At 37.5% G+C, this 24,754-nt stretch overlaps 1 protein-coding gene across 2 annotated transcripts in view; it reads left to right on the top strand.

Moving 5' to 3' along the window:
• The first annotated feature begins 2,071 nt into the window (after positions 1-2,071).
• LOC129279234 (coiled-coil domain-containing protein 39-like) overlaps positions 2,072-24,754 on the top strand; it is a 32,473-nt gene continuing 9,790 nt past the window's right edge. For both annotated transcript variants that reach the window (XR_010296168.1, XM_054915328.2), the window contains exons 1-17: positions 2,072-2,558; positions 3,431-3,550; positions 6,323-6,469; positions 7,563-7,721; positions 8,637-8,729; positions 9,068-9,196; positions 13,101-13,292; positions 13,918-14,021; positions 14,556-14,742; positions 15,720-15,860; positions 17,288-17,452; positions 18,412-18,549; positions 19,114-19,230; positions 19,551-19,690; positions 21,107-21,182; positions 21,909-22,068; positions 22,308-22,486. Coding sequence is in view for 1 of the 2 variants with exons in the window: in XM_054915328.2 (XP_054771303.2) it covers positions 2,466-2,558; positions 3,431-3,550; positions 6,323-6,469; positions 7,563-7,721; positions 8,637-8,729; positions 9,068-9,196; positions 13,101-13,292; positions 13,918-14,021; positions 14,556-14,742; positions 15,720-15,860; positions 17,288-17,452; positions 18,412-18,549; positions 19,114-19,230; positions 19,551-19,690; positions 21,107-21,182; positions 21,909-22,068; positions 22,308-22,486 (2,340 nt within the window). In the remaining variant the exon portion in view is untranslated. The remainder of the gene's footprint in view (positions 2,559-3,430; positions 3,551-6,322; positions 6,470-7,562; positions 7,722-8,636; positions 8,730-9,067; positions 9,197-13,100; positions 13,293-13,917; positions 14,022-14,555; positions 14,743-15,719; positions 15,861-17,287; positions 17,453-18,411; positions 18,550-19,113; positions 19,231-19,550; positions 19,691-21,106; positions 21,183-21,908; positions 22,069-22,307; positions 22,487-24,754) is intronic.

The following is a 24,754-nucleotide window of genomic DNA, read 5'->3' as shown; positions in this document are numbered from 1 at the left end:
GCAGGGGCCGCTGAACGATTTTGAAAGATTTTGAAAGCATGAAAGTGGGGCCGGGGCTGACCATGCAAAATCATAATAAGATGGTCAGTTTACGTTTTTGTACACGGTTTTGGAAAAAAAGTGTAGGGCTAAGGCGGCCCCCACAGCCCCACTCCCCCGGACGTTTCCACGGCCCATGAGGGGTATTGCGAGCGAGCTGAAGCGAGCTAGTTAATCAAAGATCATGAAAAAATATTTTTTTCAAGCATCGTTTGAATTAAAAAAGAGGATAAGTGAGCATAATAAAATTATATAACTGAACAAATAATTCAAGCGCGAAGCGCGAGCTAATTTTGGTTTTAAACGGACTCAAGCATCGTTTGCATTCTTGAAAGGATTGGTAATAGAGACCAAGGCTATATGCACTGCTTAGGATCGAGCGCGAAGTGCGCCAGCTATAGGGCCTATTACTAGTTGTTGTTTTTTTGTTTTTTTTACAGTGTTTGTTTGTCTGTTTTGTTTTTTGTATAGCCAGGCCTCGGAAGTGAACAATTTTCAGCAGCATTATTTTTAGACCAAACAAGTGCACACCTAATTACCAATAATGCGTATAGCATTTCTATTTATTTCAATGCAGGATTTCAAATAAAGGGGGAGCGGGGTGTAAAAATCTTTTCATCCACACATTTTCCCCAATATTGACAAGTAAGAAGCTGCCTTTTTAAGGTCTTAAAGGGGGCAGTCCTACCTGTAACACTGATGTTTTAGATCTTTAAACAAGATCGTATATAAGGTCTAAATAAAATACAAGCCGAGCGCCGCGGAGCGCGAGCTCAAATTTTCGGACATTTCATGTTTATATTTACAACTGAAAATTAAACATTCTGAGAATATTTGTTGTAATCATGAACAAAATGCGTAGGCCCTATTAATTATTAATCTTTCTCAACAGGCAACATTGCGGGCAGCGGGCAGGAAGCGCTCGCAAGAGAATTTTTTTTTTCTTCAGTATAACCGCGACAGTTTTTGTTTTCATGATCCCCTCTTCTTATTTAATTCAATATTTTCTTCCTCCTATCTTTAATTCTTTTTCTCCTCTCATCTCCTTTTTTTGCGCCGCCCGGCACCTCCCCTGGATCCGCCTAAGACCCCCTCTCACGGCATACTAGAGAACTGGTGTAAAATGAAATATAATTATAGATAAGTCAGGTTTATAGAAGATTAATCCTATCATGCCAATTAACTGCGAAGGACCATAAATGAGGCTTATTCATTTTCCTATACGCGATCAATGAAAATTATTCTTGTATCAGTATATTGCAAGGAAACTCAGTGAAGGCTTAGGATAAATGGAAAGTGTAAGGGTTTAGCAAAGGGGCATGGGGCAAACTCTCTCGAGAGAGGCGAGGCTAGCATTTATAAATTTACATGTAGTATATGAGTTGCCCCCTCGGGGCGAAATTTTTTATTTTTTTCAGTTACAATTTTAGATAAGAAGAGTAGTTTTATTCTTTATTTTGTCTTTAAATATATTATTTTTCAACATTTAGAGGTGACAATGTTGCAAAAACTCGTTTTGCCCCCCCCCCAAAAAAAAAAATATGCTTGGGGGGCAAGTGCACACCCCCCTGCTTTGGGCGTATACTAGTATTATTGAAGATTCATCCAAAACATTATTTTGAAAGATCATCGAGGTTTTCCAATAAAACATACATTTTTCAGTGTTGCTGACAGCTAAATTGGTTTAAGAGATGATTTTCACTTAATTTGATTAGCTGCTGAACCGAGACGAATGATGTGAGATAATAGTTTTTATGAATGACTTTCGAAAAGTTGCCTCACGTATTATACTGCTGCAATGCGACTACGTGGAAGATAAAAGAAAAAAAATAAAGGAGAAAGATAAAACCTCCTAAAATGAAACAAGCCATTTAATTCTTATAAAAAGATGTGGCAAAACTAGTCATTTCTTTCTGGTTGCCATTATCATGATTATAAAGCCAAGCCAAAGGGGAAAGAAGAATAAGAACTATACAGGGACGAATTTTTGGAGGCCGAAAGATTACCCGGCCGAGTCAATCTTTTATCATCCGGGAATTCGGAATTCGTTACCACAGCAAACATGTAAACTACATCGCAAGACTGCTAATGTCGAATCGTGATTCCCGATATAAAAGTACTGGAAATGACATCAATTTTGACGAATATTCGACATAATTGAATTATTGTTGACCGAGGATTAATTGGAATTCCCTTACATAAAAAGAACGGAGCATTTTTTTTTGGGATTAGCACTGAAGCTGATTTATTACATCAGGGTCACTCCGCATCAGAACTGCTGAACTGCGCTCAATTCGGCAGCTCGAAACATTTCACCGCTGGACCTGTGGGTGCACGGTCCCGTAGCGACAGCCTGTGAGCTAGGGCCGAAGGCTGAGGTCTATTTTGATTGAAGTGGAGACCAGTTAGACAGCAGTGAAATCAACATGAGCGTCAAGAGTGTTTTGAGTGATATGGAGTGGGACAGTGGGCTCCAAATTCCTGTTGCCAATCAGGAGAATAAACTGCTCGAAGAACAGGTGAAGAATTTTACTAGTTTTCTCAATCTCAATCTCATTTACTCACTCAGCTCAGTTTAACGTTTGTTGAATTGCCCCCATTTACGCAGCAGAAAATGATTTTTTATTTCAATATGCTTTAAAGTAAAACTTTGCAACATCCTTCCGAGCCAAGCAAGGGGAATTTTAATAGAAAGAAGATGAAAATTGCAAAAAACACATTATAAAATCCTTTAAAGATTTATTTTTCAATAACAACAAAATGATGGTCATTATTATTAGTTGATCAGTGATTTTGTCAAGTTTCCAACTTTTCCCACAGAAAACACATGTTGGGTAATACGATACCATTTCAACTTAAGTGATCTAAATATTTCACATGCGAAGAGGGGTCCGATTGGAAGCTGATATCATATTCGTAATGAAGAAAACTGATCTCTGCAAAAATCTGAGGCCTATATCTATATATTTACTTTGTGTAGAGTACAAGTACATGTATTCATTGTGGAATTTCAATGAATTTTAAGAAAATATTGCATTTGATATTAATGAATTTATGAAAAGTATATACGATCCACTGTATGTTGAGGGCCCAAATCTACCGTAGACCACTCATCCATGCATTTTGTGAATTTGCGAGATTAAATTGTTTTTGGTCAGGTTCTCAACCAAAATGATATTTAAAACAACTGCTCAATTTTGTTATTTGCTTTGGCCTGGGTAAAACAATAAATGGCTTTACCAAAGCCAAAGCGAATAACAAAATTTATCAAGCATGGAATGGTCTGAAAATTTCAGGATACTTTTGTTTGTTGCCTTTTTATATTCAAATTCAATTTCTAATACTAGATGAAAAAGCACTCAGTTCTGATTTTTATCATTTTTTCCCTCAGGTTGCCAAAGGACAGAAAGACAAGGTGAAACTTCAAGGAGAAGTCGGCCAGAATGAAGATAGAGTTCATGCAATGTCAGAGCATATGAGGAATGTCCAACAGGAGCTCAACCAAACACAGGTATATTTCTAAACCACTCGAGACAAAGTAACATGATAACGTGACTACGTTTTGTGGTTTAACCCAAATAATGAATGCTAAATCCATTTTAAATGTATCAGAAGAAAGAGTGTTTTCTGTTTTTTAAAATTTATTTTATCATTAAAATTTATCATTTGTTCAATGGTAAAACAGAAAATTTGAATTAGTGCTGCAAGTCAGGCGCCATGTTCGGGTTCGGTTCGGTTCGGCAAGGTTCGGCAGAAATTTGCCGAACATTGGTTCGGTTCGGGGTTCGGTAATGATAGACTGATAAAGCTATAGTTCATTCAGGTATACGTAGCGCGTACCGGTAGACAATTTGTACTTGATTGACTGCATGTGCTCGCGCGTACCTCTGTCACATCAAACCATTTTATCTCTATCTTGTTGACATGAAACTATGAAAGTTATAGCGCTCAACGAATCAACTGTTATCTCGAATTTGATTATCTGATGACAGATTTATTGGGTAACTCACAGTTCTAAAATGGCGACTCTTCCTAGTCGTCCATACCTGGACCACACTTTGGATACTTGCCAAATTAACTACGCTCGCGATCGCACTCGTACCCGTACCAGCTAGGCCAGCGCATGCAGTCCCCTTGTAGCGGGACTCTGAGCTCATGAATATTTATATATACAGTCCGGCCAAACGTGATTGGCAATTGCATCACATACGAGGCGGCCAGCGCCAGTGCAGTGCACTGAACTAGGCATAGTAGGGCCAGGGGCGTGTCGAAGAAAGCGTGCTTATGTAATGCGCCTTTCGCTAATTGGCTCGATGGGTGAACTAAACCACCAATCGCATGTCGCTGATTGTCGCATCGGTACATACAGCCACGTGCTTTGTCTGCTCGCGAAACTCAGCTCACTTGATTGAAGAGCAATTCCCGAGATTTCTATGATTTCATTGGTCAGATTTCATTCGACCATGAACATACAGACCAAGTGGGATGCAAAGTTTTACGACTGTAATGGGACAGGGGGAGTAGAGTGATCATCGAATTGTTTATGGTTAATTTGAGAAGTTGATAAGAAAGGGGAAAAAAGTAAAGATTGGGGGTCATTTTCCCCCAAGAGATGAATGTTTCCGCATGGCTTTATCTTCATTCAACTTGTCAACGAGGGGAAGTGGATCTTGCTATATGCTATACCGTAATCATTCATGAGTGTTTATTTTTATTTTCATCTGATTGTTAATAATAAAAAAGATAACTTCACCTCATCTCATTTCTATATTATTTGTTTTGCGTCTCTCCTTTTCATCTCTAACAGTCACTCACTTTATTTCCCACTTTCACTGGATCTCTCGTTTTCAAAACTCTTTACTTCTCTCTAAAATCATGAAAACTAGACAGTACTGTAGCGAGCCGACACCTCAATAATAATGTCAATCATCTCAATCAGATCTTTATTCTCCGCCGCAACAATACACGAGTTACGATCTTAATCACATCGTATCGTAATTCGTAATATTAATGGTACTTCATCTTTCACTTTCGGTTTATTGAGCTCGTTCATTCAAAATACTTTGAAGATTTTCAAACAAGAATCTTGTTCGCCACCTAAAAACAACAATATTTTAGATAATTAGATTTAACCAATGAACACTCATACAGTTTTGGTTTTCTTTACCATGCTTCGGCGATTCGGCCACAGAGCGAGAGATGATGAAAGCCAGTAAAATGATTATAGCGCAAGCTCGCGCAACATCATTCATCGGATCTCCTTTCTTAATCAGGGCCGTAAAAACCACAATGTCAACATGAAAATGAAAACAAAATCTAGTAACCGCAAAATAAGCGCATACTTCCAACATACAATTGCAAAGAAGATTAAATAGAGAATGCGCAAAAATAATGATTAGAAAGGGTGTAAACTTATAAATTTGTTAGCTGAAAGCCGTTTTTTTTTTTTTTTTGCCGAACTTCCGAACCAAGTCTTAGTGTTCGGTTCGGTTCTGTTCGGTTCGGAAGTGCCATGTTCGGCGAACTACCGTTCGGTTCGGCGGTTCGGCTACAGCACTAATTTGAATGAATACATGTATAAATCACTAAAATCCTTAGACTGACAAAGCAGATGAAACCTTAAAATTGTTGTTTTCCTTGCAAAGTAAAAAAAAATTGTAATTTAAAGATGATGATCATCTTTATTTTTTTAGTTGATACATGTAAGAACAGGTGGGGGATGAAGTTATGAAAGATTGAAGCTATTTTGGCAGCCAATTTGAAGTGGAGCTGATCATAGAGCAAATGGTTAGGAGACAAACTGGCTGTAGACAAATTAGGATTAGACCTTGTGGGAAAGTCAAAGAAACTGGTCTATTTGTTGCTGCAAGTTACCATGGAGAACACTGGGAAAACAAAATTTAATCAAACTTCCATTGAAAACTTATAATTTTTTTTATTTTCAGGGGCTACTTTTCAAAAATCTACTGCACAAATCTGCTTTAACATTGCAGTGAATGGGATTTTTCCAGGGATCTTTTTTAAAATATTTTTTTAGGGCAGTTTCGCGCATTTCAGGGGCAAAGTCACCAGGATTCCCAATGTAACTTTTTCCCTGGTGTGAAATAGGGTAAACAATTGTTTTTAGCTCAATAAATTTTGATTAAGAGTTCTAAAACTCATACCAAGTACATGCAAAGAAAGAGACTAGAAACAAAATTACTCAAAATATGTACACCTTGAAGCTTTAATCATTTGAATGTGTTTATTACAGTAAGTTTTCTTGTTTTCTTTGTACATGTAGAATGTTTGCAGAGCCAGGGACAATGAGATTGAGACAGAAAATCACATGAAGCTGGTTGCCCAGAGGGAGGAAGGGCGATTGAAGCAAGAGATTGTCAGGTTGGAGAATGACCTCGGTGACATCAAAGAAAGGAAGAATATCCACCAGGTGAGATGTGAAAGAGAAGTCAAAGCTCAGTTTCTTGTCCTAATGATGACAGGAACTGAATGAACTTGAGAATGCAGTAGGACGAGGGTTAAAGTTATGTTCCATATTGGAAATGATAGTTTGATATAATGCTCAAGATCATGGTCTAATGTCTTTGATCATTTGAATAGAACAACCACATTCTTCTCTGATAGCTTAAACTTTGTGTTGGCACCTTCGTTGGTTTGTATCCAGTGGTTACACTAGCAAATACATAGGCCTATAGTCTAATTCTCAGATTATTAAACACTGTCGTGGCTAAACCTGGCCGTCAATTAATCTGAGGCCATTGAAGGCCATAGCTTTGAATGTCTTGTTGATTTGCCTTGATGGCCCTTTTCCTTGGCCTTTGGAATATTTGTGTCCATTTGGAAGTTTGGATTTTGCCCATTCATGATAGAAATGTGCCCTTTTTAATAGGAAAGTGGCCTTGCCCTAAAAATATCAAAATTTAAGGCCTGCATTGATGAAGAACAACCATCCTTTACAGCACCTAACACCTTGGTACATGTACCTTCATTTGAGTCAATTGACGTGAATGATAGCCGAGGAGTTGTGAATGCAATTACTGCATCAAGTGACATTATATCAAGACTTGAACACAGTACCATTTAACTTATGTGCTGGCAATGATGATGTTTTCTTCAAATAAATAGTTGAAGTGCATTATAATCACTCTCTTTGTCTTAAGACCCACATTTTTTTTAGCAGATAATCATTCAAAGATATTTTTTGTACGAAAATTTGCAAAGTTGAAATATACAAATCAAAACTGAACTAGTGTAGTTGCAGTAAACAATGAATTCATGAGAAAGTCTTTAAAATCAAAGTTGATCGTCACCCTATCAGCAATTGTCACATATATTAAGATCTGTTTCATTCATTTGTGAACTTTGTGAAGTCATAAAATCAAACCTGAAAAACAATTACTCTGAACATGTGGGACAGTGTATTATTATTGCTAGAAAAAGCAGACACCATATTGGTGAGTGTTGCCAAAGGAAATGTCAATATCATTCAATATAATTCATTGTCATATTTTGTTTTTGATCAGAACACAGTTTTCAAGAACACCCAGAAGTTGGAGGAGCTGAAGTCACAATTGAACTGGGATCAGCAAGCCCTTGAGGCCTGGCTAGAGGAGTCTGCTAGGAAGGATGAAGACTTCATGACCATCACCAAGTACAGACAGATTGATGATGCCAAGCTCAAGGTTAGTGATAATTATGATCTTACATGAGGAAGCTTCCAAATTTTTTTTTTTTTTTATTAAATCATAAATCCATTTAATCATCACTATCATCCTAATCACCACATCACCCTCACAATCTTCATCATTAGCAACAAAAGGCGGTGCTGCACCATCCCGAGTTTGCTCAATCTCGAGATTTTAGCCCGATCGGCCCTCTTCGCGATTAATCTCGAGATTCAAGAAACCCCGTCTCCACCATCGCGAGAAGAGTGATTCCTGCTTGAGCGAGGCATCGATGCATTATGGTCTGATGCCGTGAATAAATAATCCTGAGTGCGTCTGCACCTACAAATTGGCGCGATAATTTGTAAAATAGCGCGCTATTTTGCAAATAATCCCAAGTTGCGATTGCAATCTCGAGATTAATCCTACGAACAAGCGCGATAATTGCGTCTCCATTGCAAATAATCTCGAGATTGTTCGGATCGGGATAATTTGCCGGATCAGAAATAGCGCGCTAGTTTGAAAACTCGGGATGGTGCAGACGGCCCTAAAGGCATCATCAACATCAACATTACCTTCGATCCCCATAATTATCATAATTACCATCATTCTTAGATTATTGTTCATGGTATAAACCTATCATAGCAAATTCACCCAATTTATCATTTTCAGTTTATATTTCCAACTTTGTCAACAATTGTTAACTCAATCATCATTTCTTAGAGCCAAAATGTGTATTAATTTATTTAAATTACATGCATGTGTTACTCCTTTTTGTTCCTCAATTTGTAAACACACATGAACAATATAGGATGTAAACTTAATTCAAAACTATGAGATCCAGCTTATATTCAAAGGTACATCTTTCAATTCACTGTTATCAAAGATACTGTAACAGCTATAAGGAAACAAATGTCATTTTGTTCATTTCAGGAATTGAGATTGCAGATGGAGAGAATGACAGAGACTTGTCAGAAGCGGAAGAAGGACTTAGATTCAGAAATGACAGAAACGCTTACAGCACAGGTAAGAAATTTCAACGGAAAAGGAAAATTTTGTGAGATGAGGTCAGGGGTGTGAGAGTTCAGATTTTTATCTGATTTCAGATTTTTTTGTTTTGATTTTCAGCTTAATTTCAGCTTATTTTTGGCCTTCCTCTGTACAAAAAGTATGGGAGCTCTTTCTATTTCAGACTTTTTCAACACTCTTCAGCTTTTTTCAGATCTTTTTATTTGTGACCACTCACACCCCTGGATGAGGTAAAAAATATCCTTGTAAGTTTTTTGGGAAAAAATGTATAATAAATGTTATGCTATATTAATTTGAAGATTACACCAAAACTTTTTTTCTTTCATATCCTTTAGTTGGAGATGGATAAAACTGCTGAAGAGTTCCGCAAGGCACATAATGATCGTCAGCAGCTGATAGAACAATGGGAATCAACAATTGAACAGATGCAAAGGAGAGATAGAGAGATGGACAGATTGGCCACGGTAAGATATCTCCAGGGTTTAAAGTGGGATTTTTAACATTTTGTTGAAGCACCAAATTTGTTATTTGAAACCAGGGGGGGGGGTGCTTAATCAACATTTGTCATCTGTCAAGAAATGTCGGATTTAACATCTGACAAGTCCTTTTATGATACGCTCCTCTGTATTTCGCCACTTTCCAACATGTGTAGGGACCAAAGCATCGTAGCCAGAGGTTAAGGGGAGAGAGACACCCAAAGCTTTTAGATATGAGGCCTTTTAATTGGCCAAAAGTTGCTATTATCAAAGGGGTACTCCATGCTGAGATTAGTTATACCTGAAGAGATAGCATAAAATTCAGTGAGCAAAACCCTAAAATTCCATCAAAATCTGATAAAAAATAAACTGTAGTGTAGTTCTTGAATTTTTGGAATATTTTGTGAAAACAATTATATGCACGCCTTCAACGTTCTCGCTACCACGCGTCACGGTTGGCGGGCGCCGCCAAGCCTGAAAATTTTCAGGGCAAATCCGCCAACCCTGAACTTCCCCGGCAACCGTGGCCGACAACTGTAAAACAGGCCTAGATCTACACATAAACTGAATAATATATAAAAAAATAATCTGCTTTTCAGATCCTAAAATAAACTTGTCGATTATTTCGATTTCTTCTCGGGATTTCTTTGACTCACTCACTACTACTAGTGCGCTATATATACGATACGTCCTTTACACGAGGCCCAATCTCTTTAGTGGGAAGCGCGAAGATGTTTACCTCGCATTTGCGTATCGCATTGCTCACATTATTTACGTCTTTAAAATGGTAGTAAATACGCTCAAAAACAAGTGAGGGGAGAGGGGTATCGTGGGTTACTGGCTTGGGCAATGTAATTTAGATTATTACGAATTTCATTTGATATTGTCACTTATTATGTCAAAAATAAAGTGTGTCAAAATTACTATCAAAATTCGATCGAAATATAGTTTCATCTCGTCCCAGGCCCCAGCCTTTATAGCTACATCTACATGAATTCATTGAATGCATTTCTGATGACACTGCCGTAGAGCGAATTGAGAAAAACTATTCAAAGATCACGTTAATAATGACAAAGCCAATGGAATGGATTGATATAATGTCCAACTCATTTACTTACATCAAAATGATTTATTCACATTTAAATTCCGATTTTACTCCATTATTTCCAAAGTCTTGATCTCTACGTCGATCTTTTGAAACTGTTGATTAATTTCGCGACGGCGTGTCTACCAAGTTCTGTGCCACTGCATTCGCGCTCGCAACGGTCACATTCATAATACAAATCGCACATGGCATCAAAATCCTTGATCCGGGGATCCGATAGTCTTCCAAAATGAGATGGGATCCAAAACTAATTTAATTTGATTTTTTTCATATATTCATTGAATCTGTTATAATTTTCATAATTAATAATCTTTATTAATATTATTCACATTTTTTATCATTACGACTCATTTTTTTACTGTGAGTTATACGTACAGTGTATTTTCATTTGTATTGTTCTTTATTACTCTTTGCCTGCCAATTAAATAATGAGCGCACCTGTCGCGGGCCTGAGAAATGTTTTTAGTCATCACAGTGAATGCTTTATGAATTTGTTGTACAATTGCTTAACTACGATTTAAAACAAAATATCATTTGAAATTAATTTGTGTAAAGGAAAAAAGAGAATGGGGGGTGGCCGTGGGCAATGTAGATGAAAATGATGGGATGTTTGTGACTTTGTGGGGGGGGGATTAAGTTCGTAGCGAATGAAATTAATATTCATTTATGGATGTGTCTACTGTGATTGTGGCTGCATAATCTTTATGGCGATTGGAAAATCCACCTTGGGTCGGGAGAGGTACGTGATTCAATAGATTTCGATAGAAGTACACATTCAACTGGCAATTGGCAATTCATTCACAGATATTCGTTTCAAGTACGAATTATTGAAGTTGATATGTGTGAACGTTTTAGAGGATATCGGATATGTATATCGTTTTTTCACGTCCACAATGAGTTGCTAGTATAATTTGAATATCGTTGGATGAATTTTTCAAGTTCACTTATGTCTTTATTGTTTTATATTGGAATTGTGCTTTTAATATATGAGTTATATCTTGGCAACGTCGTTAGCCTAATTATACTGCGAGTGGATGATATTTATGAAATGAGTTGGAATGTGAACGAGACGCCCCAAAGCCGATGGCACGTGATCTAATTAGTATTCACTTTCTGGGTTGAGCCAATCATTGTGCTTGAAAACGGAATTCCCCGAATTCCCGCCCTTGGAATGTGTCCCACGTGTGTGACCTGTTAACCTGTTGTTTGAATGCGAATCAGCTGATTTCGTGACCTCAAAAACTCTTCATGGTGTTGACGCTGGATGGGGGCTATAAAATTAAGAGGATCTTTCTCTTTTATTCATTTTTAATAAACTGTTCGTGATTTTCAAACTACACCTATAGTGATATTGTGATGCAATTTATTGAATCATGGTGCAAGAAAATATTTTTTTAATTCACCAAAATATACATGTAAGAAAGATTATTCGGCCGTCATCATCGGTAGAAGTATAGACACGTCTATAAAAATGTATTCGCTTTGAATATTGACTTCTTCACCAATCCCACACACACGATCTCAACATCCCCTTGTTATTGTCCACGCCACGACCCCTCCCCTATCGCTCTCTCCCTTCGACCATCATACAACCCCACCCCTCTTCCTCTCTTTCACACACGCTGTATTTGTAGGCCTACATAATGTATTATGTAAAAATAGAAATCTTATTTCCTGTCAATTAACCTATACTTTCAAAACATTTTAAATCGCAGTTAAGAAAAACAAATTCGTAATATTACAGTATATAATGAATGACTAAAAATATTTCTCACGCTCGTGATGAGCACAGCACATTCATTATTTTATAGGTGAGTAACGAACAATACAAAGGAACACAGCAATAATTGACAGTGATAAAAGAATCTCGATTGGAAATTATTAGTATAAACATCATCAACAGAAGTCTTATGAGAGTTATAGTTTCAGTGAGTATCGAATAAACCAAACAAAAAAACATGCAAATTATATAAGTTGGGGACCCCGTCTCATGAATACCGATGCCCATTATTTGGAAGCCTCGGAAGAAAACTTCCGAGGCTTCCAAATAATACCTCCGTCACATTTGCTCTACGGCGAGTCGAAAACAGCCGTTTTATTCATTTTTATTCAAACCACGGTAACCACCTATATTCAGCTGGTACAAAAAATGTTAAAACGGCTGTTTTCGACTCGCCGTACGGCCGCCGTAGAACAAATGTGACCGAGGTATAAAGTCGGAACAATCTTTGGATTTAGTAAGGGCGTGACGCAGCGCAAGCTCAAAGGGCTACGCATGCGGTCCGTAGATGCAAGCTCAAAGGGCTACGCATGCGGTCCGTAGATGCAGTCGGTCATTGACATAAGAAACAACACGCATTCACAAAATTAATCGCACTTTCTAAGGATGTAGCGATATCGATCTGAACATTGGAAAGTATGGAGTTAATTTATCGATGTAAATAGTCTATAAACTGTAAGTATAAAATGAGATTGACTTCAATTTCTAAGTTATCAGTAATTGCCTTTCTGCTTCAATCGCAATTCGCGCAACCGTTACGGCTGTGTGGCCGGAGAAGCATTAAATAGACTTAAAATGTGGTGCATTTAGCAGCAATCTAAGCTCATCGATATTGATATTTTCGATAGCTACCCCCCGTTCGATAGCTCCCCCCGTGCGTGCTTCGCACGCACCGAGGCCGCTGCGCGGCTTGCGTCACTTCGCGCCGCCAAGCGTCAGAGTGAACCTGGCGAGAACGTTGCACGCCTTTATGAATATGCAATCTCTATCCTCCTTACTCCACCCAGAAACTCGCGGAGGCCAAGTCGGACCTGATGGACCATGAGGAAATGGTGAAGGAGAAGCAGCAGTTCCTGGAGAACGAGATGGAGAACAACCAGGAGCAGACCAAGAAGATCCAAGCCACGGATCGACTGGCCGCTCGGCTCCGTCTCGACTACCAGGATAACGAGAACCAACGGATCCAGTTTGCTGATGAGGTGAGGCTTCCATTAGAAAATATCTGTGTTCAAGTTCTCGTAACACAAAGAGTTGCGACTAATCGTACGCTTGATTTTCACGATTTATTGTACATTGTAGTCAATGCAGTCAATCGTAGAAAACTGTTCTATGATCATTGCTAAGCTTGTTATGGGCCCCTGGTCTACATAACACAAAGCTACGCAACTGGTCGTAGAACTATTTTTACGAATTATCGTAATGACTACATCTTGCAATCTATTGTTTTATCATTAATCATGCAGTCAGAGGCCAAGATTTGTGTTGTGGGATCCTGGGTCGGCCTATTGAGAAAGAGTTGGTATAGATGCATCTATGCAGCCTGTCCCGTCTTACATGTCTTGGGAAGAAGCGGTTGACACACGATCCTCTCATGATAATGAATGCTCTTCTTTGCTAGTCTTGCGCTTGACATTCTAACAGTAGATTACGGCATCATGGATGACATTATCCAAGAAGACTTTCTGTACATCGTGTGTGTCCTCTTGACTCCACCCCTTCTTTGTGGCACATGCATCATGATATGCCTGCATTTATTTTATGCCATAGAATGTGTTATGAATGTGTTGCTAATGATCTATTTATCATCTTTTTTATCTTCCGCAGTTGGAGACCTTGAAATTCACCGTTGAGAGGACGGCCACCGACCTTGAGGCCATGAGAAGACAAGTCAATGAACTCAAGAAGGATGTAGAAAATAAGAAAGAGAGGTAAGACTTGATTGATATTCTCATGAACGGCAATCTCAAGATTTAGAAGGAGGTAGAAAGTAAGAAATAGCTTGTGATAAAGGTCTCTAAAGATAGTTGAGTTGAGATAGTTGATACAAGTCTGCTTAGAGTCACATTCATTGCACAGAGTAATACATTGATGGGACTTTGCACATATGCTAGGCCCAAACATTCAAGGCGTTTTGGGTCATAGCTCGAATGTTAGAACATCAGAGAGGCAGTCCTTTTCAAAGGGATTTGTTCTTGCAATATTCTCCACCAATAACAGGAAAAGAACTGGAAAGCTTACATTTAATGTTGAGATCCTTCTAATGACATGAGTTTTCCCATTTAAGATCTTCTGATGTGGGCTTTGAAGTTTTGAGGTCTTTCAAATGGTCCTGTGTCACTATTCTACACGTGTTCCACAAGACTCCAACCCTTCAACAATCTATTATTGTCATACTCTTCTGGACACTATCCCTGTTTCATCCTGTTCTAATCCTTTGTAAATCCCACGTGTTCAATCTGTAGAGTGGAAGCCGCCAAGAGACACCGTGGTGAGCTCATGAGTAAACTCAAGATGGCCACCGACCAGTCTCTCTCTGCCGAGGAGATGGCTGCCGTCATGGACTCCATGCTGGAGGATGAAGAGACCACACTGCACCTCTTGGAGCAGGAACTAAAGAGGCTTCGAGATCTACAATACAAGAGGTCCCAGGTAAACTGACTTCTTCAGTACTGAGCATGTTTGTCTTGAAGAGTCTGTGGTGGGCATTTCGCAAAGCAGTTTGTGAGTTTCTGTGACTTTACACCTGACTGGTGACCCTTTTTTGGAAGCTAAATCAGTTTGATGTTGGTATCTTTTACTCCAAGAAAGGCTCACCAGTTTGTAAAGTCATTCATAACCTATGAACAGCTTTGTGAAATGGCCCTCGGTATTCAGCTTAATTTGCATATTCATTGAGCAGAAGTTTTGAACCATTTTGAAATTTCATCTTGTCCGAAAATCATTGGGAGAGACAGTGAGTGATTTGAAGAACAGATATACTTCCTCGGGACGTTGTGTCTAAAACAGATACTAGTAGCTAACCCACACCTCTCTTCCATTTCAGTGAGAAATTCCTGAAATGGAAAATGGGCTTCTTTGGGTTAGTGTTGGAATTCTGTGAAAATTAAACTGATTGTGGCTGTGTAGACCTACAGGCAGGATGGAAATATTGAAGATTGAGTGAAGTGACATAGCTAGAAATATTACAACTTCTACCACAACCAAACCTGTTTTATTATTTTTTTAACAGGAGCAAGTAGGAACTTTTACAAGTGCTATTTGATGCAATGCTTTGAACAAACAAAAGATCTTTCCAAAGCATTGTCTTAAAACAAAAGATTGAATGAATATGTGATATCCTACCAAAAAAGAATGATCATTCAAAACATCATGTATTTCCAGAAATGATCAAATACATATATTATTTATTTATTCATTACTTCTTAACATGCTTAGAATACTTTTTGACTCTTTTTTAGACCTATAATCCATCTTATCCTTGCCATTCCCTTCTTTCTTGCTTCGTATTATATTATTATATTTTTATATTAATGTATGTTACATAATCGTTTTGTAAAGCGCTTAGAAAAACCATGTATTAAGCGCTATATAAATCAATATATTATTATTATGATCCATCATTTTAGGAGCTGTATGAAGCCAAGACGGCAGAGAAGAACTCAAGCGCAGAGATCCAAGGGGCCAGAGCAGCAAGTCGCAATCTCTCAAGCCGTATCAACAAGATGGACCATGACTCCCTCAAACAGCAAGAAATTATTTATAACCAGGTAAATCAGAGGTGATGTTTCAATGAGTAGAGGGTCGGTGGTGTTAGATAGCGCACTTTCCATCTTGATTAGATGCTCAAGGCGCTTCAGAGCTGAACAACAACAAGAGCTATTTACATATAATACATGTCTGAACAATAAGTCAATGTCTATCAAAAAGCACTCTTAAACAGGTATGTTTTCAGGTTGCCCTTGAAAGTGCTCGCTGAAGTCTGGGTTTTCAAACTCTGTGGAAGAGAATTCCACAGGTTAGGCCCTGCCTATGCAAAGGCTTGTGCCCCGCATGATTTCTTAGCAACTGGATTTGTAAGAGATTAGATGATGAGGATCGTAAGGTTCTTGAAGGTTGGTTGGTAATTATGCATCAAAGACTTATTGTAACTGGGGGAAGTACCATTGACTATATGAAAAATCAAAAGAAGGAATTTAAAGACTATGCGTTCCTTCATGGGCAACCAGTGAAGAGTTTTCAATATAGGGGTGATGTCGCTGCACTTTCTAGATAGAGTTACAATACGCGCAGCTGCATTTTGCAACCTCTCCAATTTCCCAAGTTGAGAATCTGGTAAGTTGTAAAGGAGGCTATTACCAAAATCGAATCGTGAAGACATGAGTGAATGTACCAGTTTCTCTGTTGCTGAACGAGTGAGATATTTTCTTATGAAGCCAATATTACACAATTGATAACGCACTGATGGAAGAATAGTGGAAAATGCAGCCATACCAAAGGAGTTTTGTCTTGCTCAGTCAGATAATACTACAGATAATGAGACACTGCTAATGGGTGACATGAAGCAGACATGCCAACCCTTCTCTTTTCAGAGTACTTTTTTTGTATGATTTGTTACTTTTTTTAAAATTTCCAATCATGGAGTATGTATCATACACAGCGCGTGACACTAGCGCCGGTCCGACGGTCCCAGACCGGAAAAAAATCACTGTCGGGCCAGTACCTTGTTGCATGAAAAGAACAAGTAAATTCTTGCTTACGAGCACATGTTCAAAAGGGTGAATTATCATGTTTTTAAGTACAGTCATTTCACATGTTTTTTCACCCATCTCACTACAACAGGGTGGCGATTGTTACGTTGAGACAAATTTTTAAAAATACTCTTTTTTTTGTCAAAAAATACTTTTTTTCCTTTTAAGAATACTTTTTTTTTTTTTTTAGAAGGTTGGCAGGTCTGCATGAAGGCAGTGAGGGATCAAGCTGGAATAGATACAATACCATATCACACGCCATTTTGTTTGTGTACAATGGTGGCGCCATCCAAAGTATTGTGTCTAATCTGGCTAGATCTAATCTAATATGGCTCCTGCATGGAGAATCTCACACGATATCCACATTTCTCTTTTTGGTTCAGACTATTGATACTAAATATTGGTGATCAACCTTTAAATTTCTATTTTCATTTTTTTTTCTCCAGGATTTTACAGTTCAGCAGCTGGAGCGCAAGATTGCCCGGCTGGAAGGCGAGAGAAGCACTGAGGAGATGGACATGCTCAACGCTCGCATCAAGGAACTCACAGATTTCCTGGAAGAGCGTAACAACACTCATGGTCTCCTCAGTAATCAGCTGAAGCGATTACAGGTAATATTGATGATAACCTGTTCTCATGATTTAAAGGTCAAGTCCACCTCTGAAAAATGTTGATTTGAATCAATAGAGAAAAATCAGACAAGCACAATGCTGAAAATTTCATCAAAATCGGATGTAAAATAAGAAAGTTATGACATTTCAAAGTTTTGCTTATTTTTAACAAAATAGTTATATGAACGAGCCAGTTACATCCAAATGAGAGAGTCTGTGATGTCATTCACTCACTATTTCTTTTGTTTTTTATTGTTTGAATTATACAATATTTCAATTTTTACGAATTTGATGATAAGGACCTCCCTGCCTGAAGCACAAAATATTAAAATAATGGAATTCCACGTGTTCAGGGAGGAATAAAACTTCATTTCACATGACAATGATGAGAAAATCAAAATATTTCATATTTCATATAATAAAATACAAAAGAAATAGTGAGTGAGTGATGTCATCAATTCCCTCATTTGCATACCGACCGAGATGTGCATATAACTGTTTTGTGAAATGAAGCGAAACTTTAAAATGTCATAACTTTCTTATTTTACATCCGATTTTGATGAAATTTTCAGTGTTATGCTTGTTGATTTTTTATCTTTTTATTCAAATCAAGTTTTTGTTGGGGTGGACTTGTCCTTTAAAAGAATTTAGTCCCATTGCCAATTTAAGGATTTCACTGATTATCAAAAAATTCCATCATCAAATATGAGCATTAAATGAGAGATATCAATAACAGCTTATGTAGAATATTTAACAATTTCTTCTAACACATTTTATTTTATTTCTTTAATGGCTGTGTATTTAAAGTTATGAGGCCAAAGCATTAAATGTTATTGTAACTCAATTGTGTTGATATGCAGTATCAGTTGCATGTCCACTCATTTACTTTATCAGTTAATCACCTCTTCAGTGAAAAAATTATCAGATGTATTTTATATAAAATTAATTTTTCTTCACAGGACGACATACGTCGAGTCAAGCGTGACCTCGACAAGAGCGGGGCGGAGAAGGCCGACCTTACAAGCAAGATTGAGGAGCTCAACCTGCATAATGACAGCTCGAATCGTGAGCTCAAACGCATTGTCAGGAACAAACAGGTTAGTGACCACCTGTATATAGTGACTATGGGTGGTATTCTAATATGGTTTAGTTAACATGTGGTTAACATAGACTACAATTTTGTGGAGTGCCAGTTATCAACGTTTTCCCTAAATACAAATTATCCTGATGCTTCTGCAAAAATTTGTCATCAAAATAAATTGTGTTGTGAAATTAGGTTAATGTGATAATATGAGAATACAATTTCTTTTTGTCAATTTTAGGGTTACCCCATCATTATCATGAATATTGAGGAAGTAAGGTGAAACCTAGCATTCTATAGATGTGTTGAGTACTGCATTTCTTTTTTAGTCTACGGTTATCAGAATACCATCATAAAAGTAATTTCTCTTGAAAACATTTGCTAAATGAAACAAGAACCATGATCTTTATGATCTTCCAATATCCATTATAATTATCCAAGCCTGAATTAAAGAAAAAGTGAATGAAATCTTTGGCTATTTTCTTTTTTTTGCTGCCCTCTCTCTCTCTCTTTCTTTCTCTCCCTCTCTATCCCTCCCCTCTCTGTTTTACTCCACTTTCCACCATAACTCTTGATCCAGGACCAAATGGTAGAAGAGAATATTCTCAAGTTGGAGTTGAAGCGTCTTCGAGACATCCTCAACTCACGAGCCGACGAGGTGTTGACTCTCGAGAAACGTAGACTGCAGCTCGAGACAGTAAGTCCAAAATAGTATGAACACCCTGACTAACATGTTCACATTTCAGAGACCAATTTTTGGTAAATCCTAGGGGTTTTTTTGGGGGAGGGGCAATGGCTGCGAGGGCCACATCAACATTTTTTTTAGATGGTACAAAGCAATATTGCTTTGTTTAGCATTTTATTGCTAATTTTCGTGGCTAAAGTATTTGTATAAACATGTAAAACTTGTTTTTGAAAAGAATTGTTCAGAAATTATGAAAAAAAATAATCAATGATTCTTGACATGTATTTGATAACTGTGTTACTCCAAATTCATCACTTATCATTCAAATAAAGGCTATGAATGAGAGACGGAAGGAAATCACTATCCACAAGGAGATGTTGAGGGCGCAATTGAAGGCTAATGACGAGGAGCGCGGTACGGTCAGTTCCGAGCTCCACGATCGCATTGCCAAAATCGACAAGCTTCGCAAGAGGTGAGAATATTAACCTATTGTGTCACTCATTGTTAGAATACAGACCTGCCCTGTTTTTCCAGATATCACTTAGCTTGACACAATGAAATCTGCAGTTCTTTGGAATGCTAATTTTCATCTTTTTTTTTTTCAATATTCATGGGAAAGATAATTAATGTACATTGAAGTTAATTTCATACTTGCATCATCCCTTTTTGTCTCGCCTGCATAGCAGAGCGAGACTATAGGCGCCGCTTTTCCGACGGCGGCGGCGGCGTCAACATCAAATCTTAACCTAAGGTTAAGTTTTTGAAATGACATCATAACTTAAAAATTATATGGACCTAGTTCATGAAAATTGAACATAAGGTTAATCAAGTATTACTGAACATCCTGCCTGAGTTTCAGGTCACATGACTAAGGTCAAAGGTCATTTAGGGTCAATGAACTTAGACCATGTTGGGAGAATTATTTTCAAAATCTTAACCGAAGGTTAAGTTTTTGAAATGACATCATAACTTAGAAAGTATATGGACCTAGTTCATGAAACTTGGGCATAAGGTTAATCAAGTATTAGTGAACATCGTGCTCGAGTTTCAGGTCACATGACCAAGGTCAAAGGTCATTTAGGGTCAATGAACTTTGGCCAAGTTGGGGTTATTTGTTGAATTACTATCATAACTTTGAAAATTTATGGATCTAGTTCATGAAACTTGGACATTAGGTTAATCAAGTACCACTGAATATCCTGTGCGAGTTTCAGGTCACATGACCATGGTCAATGGTCATTTAAGGTCAATGAACTTTGGCCGTGTTGGGGGTCTTTGTTAAATTACCATCCTAACTCTGAAGGTTTATGGATCTAGTTCATAAAACTTGGACATAAGAGTAATCGAGTATCACTGAACATCCTGTACGAGTTTCAGGTCACATGACCATGGTCAAAGGTCATTTAAGGTCAATGAACTTTGGCCGTGTTGGGGTAAATGTTGAATTGCCATCATAACTTTTAACGTTTATGGATAGAGTGAATGAAATGTGGACATGGGTGTAGTTGACAAGTCTTAAGTCACCGTTCAAATGTCATCTACGGTCAATGAATGTGTTATTATGTCATTATATGAATGGTGTTTTTGTGAATTATTATTTTATAGTAGTTTTCAAAGTTAGCACTGCTGCTATATTAAATTGCGTAATGCAGGCGAGACTGCCAGAGGCGTTCCACTTGTTTATCATATCATAACAATATTAATTATTTCAACTGTTTTTTCAATGCAGGTTTGAAATTATATGTACTGGGAGGATGAAATGGAAACTTCCACTCTATCTTGACCAAAAGGCTTAGCGGTAGTGGCTTTATACCAATGTAATCATTTAAGCTGCAATGCACAAATACCAAATGTCTCAAATATTTTTTGTCATAAATTCCTTTTATAGGTATGAGATTCTAATGGTTACCATGGCACCACCAGAAGGTGAGGAGGATCGCTCTCAGGCGTACTATGTCATCAGGGCAAGTATCAATATCTCAAACATTTTTCCTCAAATAACTGGTTACGTCATTCTTTCTAGTTACCATCAGTACTGCAATTTTTCTGAATAGCACTAAAATGTCACAGTGATTCAACAAATATCCAATTATTTGTAACTAAAGAAAAAAAGAGTAGTAGTATCTTTTAATAAAATGTGTTATAGAAATGTCAATATTATCATTATTATTAGTACTGTAGCAGTAATAGTAGTATGATTAGTAATTATTACAAGGAATAATTTTGCTTTACAATAGCATTTTTTGTCATAAGAGAAAAGCTCTCAACTACGTTATGTACATAAAAAAATATGCTATACAAGACTTTATGCATAGCAGTCTTTCAAAAATGTGGAGCAAATTGCGATGCGATACAAGGAAAATATTCCCTGTATTAGGAGTGGTAGGAAATAGTAGTATAAGTAATAGCAGCAGTAGTTGTAGAAGTAGAAATAGTAGTGATAGTAGAAGAAGTCGTAGTAACAGTAATAGTTTTAGTAGTAATAATAGTAGTAGTTGTATTAGAAGTAGTAGTAGTTATAGTAGTTTATGAAGTAAGTAGTAGTATAGTAGTAGAAGTAGTTGTAGTAGTAAATGTACAAGTAATAGAAGTAGTAGCCTTAACAGTAGTAGAAGAAGAAGTATAATAAAAGTATTAGTAGCAGTAGGTGTCCTAATTAATGACTGATTCTTTTTTGCACAAATAAACAGGCCGCCCAGGAGAAGGAGGCCCTTCAGAGGAAAGGAGATGAACTGGATGCCAGGATCCGTAAGGCTGAGAAGGAGATCAAAGCCTTGGAGAACACGCTCAGATTGATGAACGGACGCAACGAACAGTATAGGAAGAGCTTCAACAGGGTTACTGAAACCAGTGAGTAACGATTCTGTCTAGACAGCAAAGGTTACGTAACTGACAAAATACTGCCCCACAATTACCCCTTGTTCCCACTCAAAATCTTATTGTGCATTAATTAGCAATGGTTCAACCCCCGAAACCTATAACGGCTTAGAATATTCTGGTGCCTCAGGGCTCTTCTACCAGTTCTCACTCCCAACTACCGTAGAACCAAACCAAACCGTTGATTTATCGCTCTGAATAACCTTGCGCAGGTGAAGAGTTCGAGGAGAAGCAACGTCTGGAGGAACAGCTCAGGGCCGCCATGGACAAGTACAAGTACAAGAGAAGACAGATCAGGGAGCTACAGGATGATCTTCAGACTATGAGTTCAACCATGGAGAACCTAGGACGGGATGAGAGCGCTTACTCAGAGATGATCCAAGAGAAAGAGGTAAGTGGGTGATAATGATGATGGTTGTGATGATGGGGGTGGTAGAGATGATGATAGTGACGGTGGTGGTGGTAATGATGATGATTGTTGAAGTAGTAGTGTTGGTGATAGTGATGATAATGGTGATGATAGGATAGTGGTATGGTGAAGGTAGCGATGGTGGTGGTGGTGGAGTTGATGGTGTGACAAGTGTGGTAGTGGCAGTGGCAATGGTGGTGATGGTGGGGAATTGATGGTGATGATGGCGGTGGAGGTGGTGGAGGTGATGGTGGTGATGGTGATTGTGATGATGGCCATGGTGATGATGATGGTGATGATGATGATGTTAATGATAATGGTCATGATGGCGATGCTGATGGTGGAGGTGGCAATGATGATGACGATGATAGAGATTGATGATGAAAGTAATGGTGATGGGTATAGGACATGATGATGATGGTAGTGATGATGATGACGATGAGGTGGTGATAATGATTTTGAAGCTGCTGATATCAATGACATTAAGATGTCCCCAAAAATGATGCACATGGTCAATTCCAGCGTAACGGACATGACGTTCAGACAAATTTTTGTAATTCAAAGGTTTATACAGTAGAATTAGCAGTCTTTTGATAATTGTTACTAAGCTTATCAGACACATTTAAGTATCAGTTACATACACATAAAATTTCAAATCGTTTCGTTGAAGAGTTGCGGAGAAATTGCACTCTTTGTAAGCGTAACGGACATGACACGAAATGGACGAAGCATTTTTACCTCCTATTGCTTATCAAAATTCCTGTGAATTCTTAGATTGCATGCACCTGACGTTGGTGTTAATTTAACCTTAAGATCATGCTCTATCCATAAAATGGTGTTTAACAACAGTTTTGCAGTGCATTCTGTATTCATAGCTCAAAATGTAGCGTAACGGACATGACACACGAAGCGTAACGGACATGACAGTTTCGTCCACTTTTTGTAAGCGAATATAATTATTTTATTACAAGACGTGGTACAAGTCTAATTGTTTACATCTTGAGGCTAGAGGTTAGAGACACACATCATAACTGGTAATCTGTAATATCTCTTATTATTTTGCAATTTGAGAGGGGGGCTTTTTGTACAATATTCATACAACATAAAAACATTTAGAAAAAATTCTTTTACACCAGTTAACAACAGTTAATGAGTATTTTCCAGTTACTACCATTCGCCACACCTAATTAAAAGAGAAAAAGTTGATAGTAAAGATTATTTTTTATTCATGGCTTACTATTTGATATTATACACTAGCGTAACGGACATGACACCCTTATGAAGTGAACTTCATCAGCACTTATTAGTTTCAAAATGAAAGAAATATGAATAATGAATGTAATTATGTAACAGAAAAGTACCTTTACTAAAATTCTTAAGAAAAATATGTAGATATTATTGGCAGGTATCATTAATTTAATAGCTATAGCCCACATGATAATTTTATATAGAATACAATGTTTATCGTACCACTACGGCACACTGAGAAGACCAAATCTCATTTTTTGTGAGAAGAAAACAAAATGTACCAGACCTGTATAAATCTAAAATGAACAAATTATGAAATGTATTTTATGATAAAGAATATGTACTAGTATTAATGTCAGTTTTAAGATTTAAAAAAAAAATGATATTAAAAAGTATTTTAAAATTTAATAGCAGTACCTGGAAACCAGTCTTTCATTATCGATAATCGATTATGTATGAGTTGAAAGGTAATCAGAATGTTTGTAAATCGCTTCTGAGATTTTTTTTCATTCAAAATAAATATCATCAGTGTAATCATCCTTTCATCAAATCTTGAATGTTTTAAATCTTACAATCTTGCTTGCTGACAAATGTGGCTGTATCTAATTTTGTTGCATTGTCCGCGCTGCTTGTGTACAAATGAAGATCATCATTCAAATCGTGATTATGGCTGACCAAAATACTATGATGACATAATTTATTGATCGCGCCACATTCCTTCCACAGCCCCTTTGATTTGTGATATTGCAAAGAAGTGCCACTGTAGATTCATAGAGCTACATCATGTAACACAGATATCTGAATCAATACAAACTTGTTTTTAAATGTGAGCCCGTACCATCACTAAAGAAGTAGAGGTTGGTGAAAAGTCAGATACTTTGAAGCAATATCATAATTGATCTCATGAATTCACAAGTTGGAGTTTTATCATGCTCCAAACTGTCAGTGCAAACACCTAAGATAATCAATTGTATTGTTCAAACACAAATGATGCAGATTATG

This window comes from Lytechinus pictus, chromosome 16 (assembly GCF_037042905.1).
Source record: "Lytechinus pictus isolate F3 Inbred chromosome 16, Lp3.0, whole genome shotgun sequence".
NCBI classification, from domain to species: Eukaryota; Metazoa; Echinodermata; class Echinoidea; order Temnopleuroida; family Toxopneustidae; genus Lytechinus; species Lytechinus pictus.
Note: the sequence above shows the minus strand (reverse complement) of the source record. Positions and strands in the feature narration are given on the sequence as shown.